Source organism: Lygodium microphyllum, chromosome 16, assembly GCF_053477565.2.
Source record: "Lygodium microphyllum isolate KBCC chromosome 16, Lygodium_microphyllum_v1.1.10, whole genome shotgun sequence".
In the NCBI taxonomy this organism is placed as follows: domain Eukaryota; kingdom Viridiplantae; phylum Streptophyta; class Polypodiopsida; order Schizaeales; family Lygodiaceae; genus Lygodium; species Lygodium microphyllum.
The window spans coordinates 69,070,481-69,084,584 of record NC_141150.1 but is presented as its reverse complement, the minus strand read 5'-3'; the positions used below and the strand labels follow the sequence as shown (position 1 = coordinate 69,084,584).

At 48.6% G+C, this 14,104-nt stretch overlaps 1 protein-coding gene across 4 annotated transcripts in view; it reads left to right on the top strand.

Annotated features, from left to right (window-relative positions):
* The window catches only part of LOC148022950 (FAD/NAD(P)-binding oxidoreductase family protein), a 153,523-nt gene that overhangs the window by 87,617 nt on the left and 51,802 nt on the right, over window positions 1-14,104 (top strand). Inside the window, exons 13-16 of one of the 4 annotated variants that reach the window (XM_087695877.1) lie at window positions 12,799-12,911; window positions 13,259-13,338; window positions 13,640-13,760; window positions 13,835-13,901. In XM_087695877.1, the coding sequence (XP_087552003.1) occupies window positions 12,799-12,911; window positions 13,259-13,338; window positions 13,640-13,760; window positions 13,835-13,901 (381 nt within the window). Of the gene's footprint in view, window positions 1-12,798; window positions 13,761-13,834; window positions 13,902-14,104 lie in introns of those variants that run through there. The other 3 variants (XR_015693569.1, XR_015693571.1, XR_015693570.1) reach the window with 3 other exon arrangements.

The following is a 14,104-nucleotide window of genomic DNA, read 5'->3' as shown; positions in this document are numbered from 1 at the left end:
CCGCCGCCAATCTGACCTGCGGGTCGTGATCGCGACCGTTGCCTGTCGCTGCTGTCGCCTGTCAGACCTGCGGGACCTGTCGCCTGTCACGCCTATCTACTACTGCCCCATCTCGTTGCCACCTCGCAGACGCCTGCCCTGACGCGATCGTCCTGCTGTCTGCTGGCCCTCCTGCTCGCGTCCGTTCGTTTTTGCAGAGGGGCTGATCTCCTGCTGTAACCCTAATCGTGACGAGGTGTCAGACGAAGACTATCTCGTCCAGATTCGCGCCGCCTGAGTAGCGCTGTGGCCGCCCGCTGCTCGCTCACGCACCCTTGGTCAGGGGTTCACCTGCGCGTGCCTGACCTATTGATGCAGGCGCCTACCTCTTGTGCCTACTCCCGCGGCTTTCGCCTGCCCTGCTGATCTGGGACTCACCTGCTCGAGTCTGCCCGCTTCTGTACCGGCGCCCAGTTGCGGCCCTGTGGTTGTAGCCCTGTGGTGCCCTGGTTTTGCAGGGCTGCGGATTCTGCACACAGAGAGAGAGAGAGAGAGAGAGAGAGAGAGAGAGAGAGAGAGAGAGAGAGAGAGAGAGAGAGAGAGAGAGAGAGAGAGAGAGACCGTCCTGCTGTGGAGACCGCCCGGCCTGTGTTTCGCCTGTCTGCCCCTGCACGGAGACAGAAAAAAGGGAAAGCGAGAGAGCCGGCAAAACAGAGGGTCAGTCCTCCTTCGAGATCAAATCATCATATACGATGGCTGGTTTGGATCTGGACTTCATAGATCAAACAGTGGCAGCACTGGGCCCGGATTCTGATGCGGAGGAACCTGAGGATATGGTTCCGTGCAACGAAGAGATGTCCCTTGGTCCCGACATCCAGCCTGCGGGTAAACGTACCAAGCATGCTTCGGAAGAGATAGGCGTTTCTCAGGATCGGTCCTATGCCCAGGTTGCTTCGGATTCGGTGGACTCTCAGGAAGTGGACTGGGAACACTTGCTGGAATTTGCAAACACTTTGCTTGGCGATTATGTTCAACATAATCAGGAAGCCTTTTCTGACTCTGCACCTGAAGATGTGCTGGACGCCACCGTGGACCCAAAAACTGTCCTACGCTCCTTTTCGGTATTTTATGATCGCGCTGTGATACTTTTCTTCACTGGTCGAATCCCGTTGCTTTCCCGTATTCGCCAGTGGTTGCAACATCTGCTACAAGGGGACTGTGTTGAAGAGATTTTTGTTGGCTCCCGGGGTTTTTTTGAGGTCCTGTTGAAATCAGAGACGCACCGTGCTGCTCTCCTGTCGAAACTGCCTTTGTTTTTTGAACGCCGGTTGGTTCATGTGGTTCCATGGCGTCCGATGGCAGATTTTCAGCGTCTGCTGCAACGTGAATGCCCGGTCTGGGTCGAGGTGGAAAACTGTCCGGCTGTTTATTGGCCACTATTGAAGGATGCCATGGCCATTGTGGGCACTGTTCTGGTCCCTCCCAGTCTTCGGGCTGTGAATCGCAACCGCCTGTGTATGCTATGGGACACTGCCAGAAAAAGGCCTGCCTGGTTACGCCTCAATTGCCCTGGCATGCACCCATTACACTTTCGTTTGAAATGGGGCAATTTTGCAGGGCATTGCTTCTCCTGTGGACAGTTAGGGCACTTTATGGCCGAGTGCCCGGAACAGCAACACACTTCCCATGAGGGCCATGCTGTGCCGCCCATGGAGGAGATGGTGTGTGATGCCCCATCGCTGGATGCTACCCATCAGCCCCAAACTTTGGCCAAAGGTAAACAACAGGTTGCGGGTCTGGATTCTAGCGCCACTAATTGGGTGGAAGTACGTGCAAAAAAAGGCAACAGGGTTGTTGCGGCCATGGAGAACAATGTGCCTACTACATCACAGATTCCATGTGTACATACATGCGCAGGAAGGAAATGCAGTCTTCTGAGCGCTCGGCGCCTGCTATGGTTTCCTCTGCCCCCCTTCATCAGCCCGCCAGGAAAATGTCTTCGGATCGTTCAAAGGGTCCCTCTGCTAAGCTGGCTTTTGATACCAGAGGTAATGTCATTACCCCATGGGACCGTCGTTATCCCCGTTCCATCCCAAAGCCAGCAGATATGCCGTCTACTTCCAAATCTGGCCCGCAGAACTCTTTTGCAGTGTTGGCAGATTTCTTGGACGAGGGAGTCCTGGACATTCTTGCTGACAAAGTCAAATCGAGGCAAGCAGTGTCTCGTTCCTGATTTTGTTTTGAGTATACATGAAAATCGCCACGTGGAATGTGCGTGGAATTTGCTCTCGGCACAAGCAACATGCTATGTGGACGGTGTTGCATGAAAATCAGTGGGATGTTCTGTGCGCTGTTGAGCACAAGAGTCACGATGAAGCCGGAAAAGTGGTAGATTGCCATGGCTTTAGAATGTTTTATGTTGGGTCACAGGCCATGCATTATTCGGGTGTGCTCATGATTGTCCATGACAAATATCAGCCTGTTCTGATTAAAAATGATGTTCATGGCCGTTTTTTGGTAATTGAAATTATATTCGAAGGGGAAATCTTATGGCTACTTGGCCTCTATGCTCCGAATGATTCCTTATCTCGTCGGGCGCTTTGGCAAACTTTGCAGACCTCCTTGTCACTTGGCAGACGGGGCTTATTCATGGGGGATTTCAATATGTGTGTGGATTCCTCCCAGTCCACATCGGAGCATTCGGTGATGGACACGCCGGAAAGTCGTATGTGGCAGGCATTGGCTCTTGATGTCCTTAAGCAAGATCTCTGGTCCTGGCTACACCCGTCCTCTACAGGGTATACTTTCCACTCTGCCCAGTATGCAACAACATGGTCGAGATTGGATCGTATATATATCATGCAGAATGATGATTTTCTTCCTGAGCTGCTCGAAATAAAAGTATTACAGCAATATGCCCTATCGGACCATTTCCCTCTGCAGCTTGAGCTGCTTGCACAACCCATTGCCCCGTTCAAGCAATTTCTGGCGAGACTCCCTTTGCGTTTCAATTCGTCTTACCTGAAGCATGCCATCTTTCAGGGCTATATGCAGCAATTGATTGACAGATTTCTCTTCGACTTCTCTTCTCAAGGCATTGCGTCATTTGAACGATTGCTCTCTAATGTGCAGCGGGTTGCTCGGCAGTATGGGATCCACCATGCCTCTCTTTGTCGGCAGCGTCGCAAGGCAGCCGAGGACCTGCTGGCTTTGGTTCGTTCTCTGCTGGTGGACACTCCGGATGATGCGTTTCTGCTCGCACTGGCCATGCGAGTGGCGGATCTTATTAAAGAATTCCAATTGAAATCATATCAGCAGGCCAAACTGCGGCATCTGACAGAGACGTTGCAAGATAATGCATGTCAAACCCATAAGTTCTTTCACGCTCTTCACGCCTCTCCTGCTCGGGAGAATATGACCAGACTCGAGGATGCAGAAGGTCACCTTATCATGGATCCGCAGACTATTGTGCATATGTGCAGGAATTATTTCTGTGACCTTCTCGGCACCACTTCTCCACCTTCAGATCAAATCACTCAGGCCCGTTCGGATTTTTATGACCTGGTCCGCAATCAGCTACCGCAGGACATGCAAGCTATTATGGAGTCCGATATTTGTGAGGCAGAGGTTATGGACGTCTTGTTACATTTGCCCAAGGATAAAAGCCCGGGTTGGGATGGTCTCACCAATGAGTTCTTTGAAGCTTTTGCTACCCAACTGGCGAAACCATTGCAGGCCTTGTTTCAGCAGGTGTGGCAAACCGGGATCATGCCTTCCTCATGGAAAGAAGGCCTTATTAAACTGCTTCCAAAAGTTCCTTCGCCATCTAGGTTGACACAGTGGCGCCCCATTTCCTTGATGGGTTGAATGTACAAAATCTTTTCCAAAATAATGGCGAATCGGCTTCATAAGCATCTCCCGGCCATTGTGCATCCTCTACAGTATGGTTTCATTAAGGGCCGAAATATTCTGCACAATGTATTGAACGCTCAACTAGCTATTGATTATGCAAGGCATTCTAACCAAGAGGTAGTACTGATTCAACTGGACCTGGAAAAGGCTTTTGACTATCTGGATTGGTCTTTCGTCGCTGAACTTATGTCGGCTATGGGCTTTGGTCCCCGGATGTCTCGTCTAATCTACACCATTAGCGCTGCGGCGTCTTTGCGAGTCATGCTGAACGGAGGTGCTACTGAGCCGTTTCTACTTGCCCGCTCTGTCAGACAAGGATGCCCTTTGAGCCCGATATTCTTTGCCCTCGCGACACATCCAGTTCTTTCCATGTTATCCCATATGGTAGCCTCTTCTCAGTTGGCCGGTCTGTCGCTTCCTTCAGGACAGCACTTCATTAGCCAATCCCTGGCGGATGATACTTTTATGATTTTGCGGGCGGACAAGGACAACCTCAAGCGCGCATTGGATGTTTGGGGCACCTTTGATCAAGCCTCCGGCCTTCGCATCAATGCACTCAAATCAGCCATTCTCAGCTGCACAAAGTCGGATTTGCAGTCGTTGGACTGGCAGGGTCTGGTTGTTCCTCGTGGCTCCATTGTCAGGCACCTTGGGTACCCTTTGGGTGTCGACGTCCCACCAAAGCAGCTTCTGCAGTGGATTTCTCAGAAAATGATGGCTAAGTTTATGTATTGGAAATCTCAAGCCTGGCCCTTCCATATTCGTCTCAAAGTGGCCCAGACAATTATGTTGCCAATGCTGACATATTTTTTGCCATTGTTGCCTTGGACTACTACGACTCTCAATGCTCTCACTCAGTCTATTCGCTTCATGCTATGGAAGAAGGACTCATTGCATGCAGGTATTTCCTGGATTTCTTGGTCGCATGCTTGCACCCCTAAACGCATGGGTGGCGGAGCTATTTTAGATGCCCAAACTCACATGCAGGCTCTCCGTTGGTCTCTCTTCCGCACCATGTGCTCGGATAATCACCCATGGGTCGATATAGCCCGTTATTTCCTTGAGAGCCATGGGCTTCAACATGGCAATACCCAAATCCGGACTTCTTGGTGGCATGTTCTTAATGCTGAGTCGAGGTTCTCCAGTTCTTCTTCGTCGCTGCTCAATCATTTGGTATGTTCCTGGAAACGGGTCCTTCTAAAGGCTCAGTGGCATCCAGCAGAGGATCGCTTGGCTACGAATTCTTTTCAATTGGAATTATTGGCGGTCTCGCGTTTACTTGCATGGGAAGGCAAAAATGAGCTTAGACCACAATTCAACCGGATGGCTCGTTTGGGCTTGTCTTCGGTCGCGGATGCCACCCTTGCTAGTCGTAATGTGCTTATATCTTTTCGTACAGCCAGGAGGCTTTACAGGATTCCGTGGGGATATAGGCCTTTATGGGAACAGCTTTTGCGGATGCTCCAGAGCAGACAACCCTTTCCTGCCCTTGCTTCAGATCATCCCTGGCAGGATTGGGACCTACAAGGCCGGCTGTCTTTAAGCAAAGCTTCTGCTAATCAAGTTTATCATATTCTGATCAAAGATCAACAATGGTTAGTTACCAAAGCCAATGCTTTATGGGGCTTACGAAAATCCCGGTCCTGGTGGAGGGCAACTGTGATGGAGGGCTGGTTGAACAAGACCCCCTTCAAATGTAAAGTATTTCTTTGGAGAGTGATGATTGGTGGTCTTCCGCTTGCGTCGGCTCTTTCCAAGCGACGAATCTCCAATGGCAACTGTTTCTTTTGCACCACTGCGGTGGAATCAGCCCGCCACAGATTTATTTCTTGCCCTGTCGCAAAAAAAGTCTGGTTCTTTTTGTCGGCTATTTGGCAAGGAGCGGTTGGATTCACCCTGCGCCCCTTTGATTGGGTTTTCGGACAGCCCAAATACCCCACTCCTGCACAGCCACATATGAAACTCATGTATCATTTTCTTCGATATTGGGGCTGTTGGCATAACTGGACCATTAGGAATGCTTTTCTTTTTGACTCCGCCTATAATGTTCAGCGACATATTGCGAGGCTTAAGGGCCTTTTGTATTGGCAGTTGGATCTTCTCCGGCATTCTGATTTGCTCTCTAGGGAAGACTTCCGTCCCTGGCTTATGGCAATTTCATCTGCCCCCTTGCCATAACTTTGTAACTTGTAGCACTTAGCCCCTCTTCACATGATGGCCTGGATTGGCGTCATGTATCTTGTAATCAAGTTATCTTGTACTTTTTTCCGTAATTAATACAATTATCTTTTACGAAAAAAAAGAGAGAGAGAGAGAGAGAGAGAGAGAGAGATGGCGACTCTGCTCGTGACGACGCGTTTCCTGCTGCCGCGATCTTCCCTGCACCTCTTGTTCGTCTAGGGCAGCGCCTCCACCCAGGTTCGACGGTGCACACAGCGCGCGCGAGTGAGAGAAAGCGAGAGTCCGTCGCCTGTTCGTCGCCTGCTCCTGACGCCTCGTCTGCCCGTCGCCTGCCCGTCTGTAGTCCCGCCTGCACGTCGCCTGCCCGTCCCTTGCACTATCTGCACGTCGCCTCGTCTGCAGTCCCGCCTGCACGTCGCCTACACGTTGCCTGTCCGTTTGTCCTCCCGCCGGCTCGTGACGTCCCTCGCCAGCTCGTCGCCTGCTACTACTGACGCCCCTCGCCTGTCACGTTGCGTGCCCCGTCGCCTGCCCCGTCGCCTGCCCCGCCGCCTGCACTATCGCCGGTCTTTGAAGCTTTGCGCCTGCGTTTCGCCTGCGCTTCGTCCTTTCGCCCTGCGCGTTAGGGTTTCGGCTGCCGCCTGGCCCCTGCACTGCGACTCCGACTATCCCCTCGGTCATCGCCTGCCCGCCCCGTGCTCCACCCTCCTGCCCCTGCACTGTTAGAGTTGTGTCCTGCCGCGCGCTCTCCTTCGAGATCAGATTGTGATACACGATGGCTGGTTTGGATTTGGATTTCATAGACCAAACGGTGGCAGCACTTGGCCCGGATTCTGATGCTGAGGAACCTGAGGATATGGTTCCGTGCACCGAAGAGATGCCCCCTGGTCCTGACATCCAGCCTGCGGGTAAACGTACCAAGCATACTTCGGAAGAGATAGGTGTTCATCAGGATCGTTCCTATGCTCAGGTTGTTTCGGATTCTGTGGACTCTCAGGATGTTGACTGGGAGCATTTGCTGGAATTTGCCAACACTTTGCTTGGCGATTATGTTCAACATAATCAGGAAGTCTTTTTTGACTCTGCACCTGACGATGTTCTGGAAGCCACCGTGGATCCAAAAACTGTCCTGCGATCCTTTTTGGTGTTTTATGATCGCGCTGTGATACTCTTCTTCACTGGTCGAATCCCGCTGCTTTCCTGTATTCGCCAGTGGTTGCACAGTTTGCTGCAAGGGGAATGTGTTGAAGAGATTTTTGTTGGGTCCAGAGGTTTTTTTGAGGTCCTATTGAAATCTGAGACGCACCGTGCTGCTCTCCTGTCTAAACTGCCTTTGTTTTTTGATCGCCGGTTGGTTCATGTGGTTCCATGGCGCCCAATGGCAGATTTTCAGCGTCTGCTGCAACGTGAATGCCCTGTGTGGGTAGAAGTGGAAAATTGTCCAGCTATTTATTGGCCGCTATTAAAGGATGCTATGGCCGCTGTGGGCACGGTTCTGGTCCCTCCCAGTCTCAGGGTTGTGAATCGCAACCGCTTGTGTATGTTATGGGACACTGCAAGGAAAAGGCCTGCCTGGTTACGCCTCAATTGCTCCGGCATGCATCCGTTACACTTTCGTTTGAAATGGGGCAATTTTGCAGGACATTGCTTTTCCTGTGGACAGTTGGGGCATTTTATGGCCGAATGCCCGGAGTAGCAACACACTTCAGATGTTGGCCATGTTGCGCCGCCCATGGAAGATATGGTGTGTGATGCTCCGTCGCTGGATACTATCCACCCGCCCCAAGTTCTGGCCAAAGGTAAACAACCGGTTTCGGGTCTGGATTCCCGTGCCACTGATTGGGTTGAAGTACGTGCAAAAAAAGGCAACAGGGTTGTTGCTGGCATGGAGAATACTGTGCCTACTACCTCACAAGATTCCATGCGTACATATATGCGCAGGAAGGAAATGTTGTCTTCCGAGCGCCCTGCTCCTGCTATGGTTTCCTCTGCCCCCCGTCCTCAGCCCGATGTTGGCCATGTTGCGCCACCCATGGAAGATATGGTGTGTGATGCTCCATCGCTGGATACTATTCATCCGCCTCAAGTTCTGGCCAAAGGTAAACAAAAGGTTTCGGGTCTAGATTCCCGTGCCACTGATTGGGTTGAAGTACGTGCGAAAAAAGGCAACAGGATTGTTGCTGGCATGGAGAATACTGTGCCTGCTACTTCACAAGATTCCATGTGTACATATATGCGCAGGAAGGAAATGTTGTCTTCCGAGCGCCCTGCTCCTGCTATGGTTTCCTCTGCCCCCCGTCCTCAGCCCGCCAGGAAAATGTATTCGGATCGTCCAAAGGGTCCACCTACTAAGCTGGCTTTTTATACCAGAGGCAACGTTATTACCCCGTGGGATCGTCGTTATCCCCGTTCCAACCCCAAGTCAGCAGATATGCCGTCTACTTTCAAATCTGGTCCTCAGAACTCTTTTGCGGTGTTGGCGGATTTCTTGGACGAGGGAGTCCTGGACATTCTCGCGGACAAAGTCAAATCGAGGCAAGCTGTGCCTCGTACCTGATTTTGTCTTGAATACACATGAAAATAGCCACGTGGAATGTACGAAGAATTTGTTCTCGACACAAGCAACATGCCATGTGGACTGCATTCTATGACAATCAGTGGGATGTCCTGTGCGCTGTTGAGCACAAGAGTCATGGTGAAGCCGGAAAAGTTGTGGATTGCCATGGCTTTCGCTTGTTCTATGCAGGAACACAGGCCATGCATTATTCGGGTGTGCTCATGATTGTCCATGACAAATATCAGCCTGTTCTTATTAAAAATGATGTTCATGGCCGCTTTTTGGTGATCGAAATTTTATTCGAAGGGGAAATCTTATGGTTACTTGGCCTCTATGCTCCGAATGATTCGTTATCTCGCCGGGAGCTTTGGCAGACTTTGCAGACCTCCTTGTCACTTGGCAGACGGGGCTTCTTCATGGGGGATTTCAATATGTGTGTTGATTCTTCCCAGTCCACATCGGAGCATTCGGTAATGGATGCGCCAGAAAGTCGTATGTGGCATGAGTTGGCTCTTGCTGTTCTTAAGCAAGATCTCTGGTCCTGGCTACACCCGTCTTCTACAGGGTTTACTTTCCATTCTGCCCAGTATGCAACAACATGGTCGCGGTTGGACCGTATTTATATCATGCAGAATGATGATTTTCTTCCCGAGATGCTCGAAATAAAAGTGTTGCAGCAATATGCCTTGTCGGACCATTTCCCTCTGTAGCTTGAGTTGCTTGCACAACCCATTGCACCTTTCAAGCAATTTCTGGAGAGACTCCCTTTGCGTTTCAACTCGTCTTACTTGAAGCATGCCATCTTTCAGGGCTATATGCAGCAATTGATTGACAGATTCTTCCTAGACTTCCCTTCTCAGGGCACTGCGTCATTTGAACGATTGCTCTCTAATGTGCAACGGGTTGCTCGGCAGTATGGGATCTATCATGCCTCTCTTTGTCGGCGCCGTTGACAGGCAGCGGAGGACCTGCTGGTTTTGGTTCGCTCTCTGCTGGTGGACACTCCGGATGATGCATTTCTGCTCGCACTGGCCATGCGGGTGGCTGATCTTATTAAAGAGTTCCAGTTGAAATCATATCAGGAGGCCAAATTGCAACATCTGACGGAGACGTTGCAAGATAGTGCGTGTCAGACCCATAAGTTCTTTCGAGCTCTCCACGCCTCTCCTGCTCGAGAGAATATGACCAGACTCGAGGATGCAGAAGGCCACCTTATCCTGGATCCGCAGACTATTGTGCATATGTGCAGGAATTATTTCCGCGACCTGCTCGGTTCCACTTCTCCACCTTCAGCCCAAATTACTCAGGCCCGTTCGGTTTTTTATGACCTGGTCCGCAATCAGCTTCCGCAGGACCTGCAAGCTACTATGGAGTCAGATATTTGTGAGGCAGAGGCTATGGACATCTTGTTACACTTGCCCAAGGATAAAAGTCCGGGTTGGGATGGTCTCACCAATGAGTTCTTTGAGGCTTTTGCTACCCAACTGGCGAAACCATTGCAGGCTTTGTTTCAGCAGGTGTGGGAAACGGGGATCATGCCTTCCTCATGGAAAGAAGGACTTATTAAACTGCTTCCAAAAGTTCCTTCGCCATCTAAGTTGACACAGTGGCGCCCAATTTCTTTGATGGGTTCAATGTACAAAATCTTTTCCAAAGTAATGGCGAATCGGCTCCATAAGCATCTCCCTGCCATTGTGCACCCTCTCCAGCATGGTTTCATTAAGGGCCGGAATATTCTGCACAATGTATTGAATGCTCAACTGGCAATGGATTATGCAAGGCATTCTCATTAGGAGGTAGTACTGATTCAACTGGACCTGGAAAAGGCTTTTGACTATCTGGACTGGTCTTTCGTTGCTAAACTTATGTCTGCTATGGGCTTTGGTGCTCGGATGTTTCGTCTAATCTACACCATTAGCGCTGCGCCGTCTTCGCGAGTCATGCTGAACGGAGGTGTTACTGAGCCATTTATCCTCGCCCGCTCTGTCAGACAGGGGTGCCCTTTGAGCCCTCTATTCCTTGCCCTTGCGACACATCCAGTTCTTTCGATGCTATCTCATATGGCAGCCTCTGCTCAGTTGGCCGGACTGTCGCTTCCTACAGGACAACACTTCATTAGCCAATCCCTGGCAAATGATAGCTTTATGATTTTGCGTGCGGACAAGGACAACCTTCGAAAAGCATTGGATGTTTGGGGTCTCTTTGGTCAGGCGTCCGGCCTTCGTATCAATGCGCTCAAATCAGCCATTCTAAGCTGCACGGAGTCGGATTTGCAGTCCTTGGACTGGCAGGGCCTGGTTGTTCCTCGTGGCTCCATTGTGAGGCATCTTGGGTACCCTTTGGGTGTTGATGTTCCCCCAAAGCAGCTTCTGCAGTGGATTTCTCAGAAAATGGTGGCTAAGTTTATGTACTGGAAGTCTCAGGCCTGGCCCTTCCATGTTCGCCTCAAAGTAGCTCAGACAATTATGTTGCACCGTCCTCGATTTTTCTAAATCATTTGCTTTTTTCTTGGAGGCTCATTCTTTAGAAGGCCTGTTGGCATCCTGCAGAGGATCAAACTCCTTTTAATTGGAATTGTTGGCAGTGTCACAATTGCTCTCTTGGGACGAGAAATAGGAGGACATGCCCAAGTTCAATCGTATGGCACGTCTGGGTTTGTCTTCTGTTGTAGATGCCACTTCGATCAGCTATGGGGGGACTGATATCTTTCCATACAGTGAGGAGAATTTTCCAGGTTCCTTGTGGATACCGCAATCCACGGAGTGAAATTGAAAGGTTGATGCAGTCTATGCATCCTTTTCTTGCACTTGATTCGGATTTACCCTTGGCAAGATTGGGATTTTGCTAGTCATCTTTGGCTTCAAATGGCTTCAGCTAACCAGGTGTATTATCTCTCGATTAAGGACAAGCATTGGCTGGTTACTAAAGCCAATGTGATTTGGGGCATGCATAAATTCAAGGCTTGGTGAAAAATGACAATGATGGAAGGATGGTTGAACAAGACCCCGTTCAATTGCAAGGGCTTTCTTTGGAGAGCGATTATTGGTGGGTCCATTGTTTCAGATTGGGGGCTGTTGGCATAATTGGATCACCTAGAATGCTTTCGCGTCTTTGACTCTACTGTGGGCGGCCAAGGATAGCCAAACTCAAGGGTCTTCTACACTGGTAGTTAGATCTTGTGCAGCATGTTGATCTTCTCCCTAGGGAGGATTAAGCTCCTTGGCATACAGCAATCTCTGCTGCTTCTTTGCTGTGACCTCTGTACTCTTTTAGTTATTTGATCTTCTATAAAGTGAGTTTATGCACGGTAGCCCAGAGCCATCCTGTATCTTGTAATCATGTAATCTTGTACTTTATTTATACTTGATACAATTATGTATTATGAGAGAGAGAGAGAGAGAGAGAGAGAGAGAGAGAGAGAGAGAGATGTGGAGGCTGCTTATTGGGGGTCTTCCAACTGGGGATGTGCTGCATGCCCGCAAGATCTCTGCTAGTCGTCGTGTATTCTGCACTACATGTGATGAGACATTGCTTCATCTCTTTGTCTCTTGCCCTGTTGCTCGACAGATTTGGAGTTTTGATTCCCGTGTGTGGTCCTCCAGCAACTCAGCACTGGATATCAGCTCGTTCGTGGATTATGGGAAAGATGACCTCTATGTCCTCTTTGCATTCAGATTATTCCTGCCTCTTCCATTTCCTTAGATGGACAGCCCTGTGGCATATTTGGTGTACTCGGAATGCCTTTATTTTTTATTCAGTATTGGGCATCCATGGTCATGTGGCCCATGTTCATGGTTTAGTGTTATGGCAGATCTCCTCTATGGTGTCAACTGATCTGGTGCTTCCTGACATTATTGCTCTCTGTCTGGATATTGTTCGTCTGCTCCACACCAGCTGTCCTTTCTGTGTGAGATTTCTGTGTTAAGAGTCTTGGTAGAATTTCATTTGTGTCTGTTTTTTCTTTGCTGACCTGATGGTCTGATGTAAATATTTACTACTTAATTCAACTATCTTCATGAAAAAAAACAAAAAAGAGAGAGCTGCAATACTGATATAATGTAAGTCACTGTTTTCCAATGTGTTGCAAAATTGATAAGAGTGAAATAAGAAGGGTAGGAGAGCATGTTTTTCTTATATTTTCTGCCTCTGTTTCATACAAATCTCCACAGCATGGATGATATTGATGCAGCATGTGAAGATGCAAAGAATGGATTGCCATCAAGTAGGCCATTGATTGAAATGACAATACCATCCACCCTTGATAAAACAATATCTCCTCCAGGCAACCTCTTCGTCCTTTTACTGTTTCACTACAATATACAACTCAACTCAACAGTAACAAGCACAAATGTACCACCAAAGCATCTGCACATTGTTTGCACCATTTAAACTCCAGTATGATTGACAGCTGTGTGTGTTTGTGAGAGAGTTGGAAAGCAACAACTTGTTCACCAATGAACAGTTAAACTTCAATTGCAAGTCATTAACTTACATGTAACGCCTTTAAAGGCTTTTCCTCAGATTGAGATGGCTTCTCAAATATTTAGGGTTTTGTTTTGTTTTCTTTCTTTCCATGATTGGCTTGTCAATTTGGTTGAGAAACATTTGGAGTATGAATGTTACATACAGGGCAGCATGTTGTTAATCTTTTTGTTCAGTACACCCCATATGACCTGAAGAACGGAAGCTGGCAAGATTCTTTTATCAGGGTAAAATTTTTATTCTGTGCAGTTTAACTTCCGATTCATAAGAGAAATGCTTACTATGATGACTTATCAAGCTATCCTTATAGCACAGTGGTGATGATAGCAGGACCATAAGTTCTGAAGCTTAATGTGTGTAGTTAGGACTTCAGAACCAACAAATATGGCTAATAGCATAGGCTTAGGCCATATTTCCTGTAGAATGCTGCATCCACAGTTTGATTATGGTCTCAACCCTTCCAAGTTAAAGTAGCTAGTGCGTGTTTTTTTCCTGTGCAGACACATTTCTCTTACATCTAGTCTGCAGGAATCATTTGCAAAGCGCTGCTTCAAATTAGTAGATGAGTATGCTCCAGGTTTCTCATCATCAATAATTGACTATGAAATGCTGGCTCCTCCAGATCTTGAAAGAGAGTTTGGTCTTACAGGTTTGCCAATTCTCTTATTTTATTTCTTAGATTAGAGACATGAATAGGATATTCTTCTGAAATGATTTCGACAGGTGGCAATATTTTCCATGGAGCAATGGGAATAGATGGTATATTTCTCTTTCGACCAGTTAAGGGATGGTATGCTTTTTATTATCTTTTGATCATCTTGCTCTAATTCTTGAGACCTTGTGATTCGTGCTGATGAAACAAAATAGTATGCTGAATACTATGTTCGACCCACCTTAAACTTCTCGTTGTCTATGTTTTAAACTGTCAAGTATTCTTTTCATGGTATCTGAAAGGGGAATATGAGGCAGATGTGGTTTAAACTTATTTGGCCA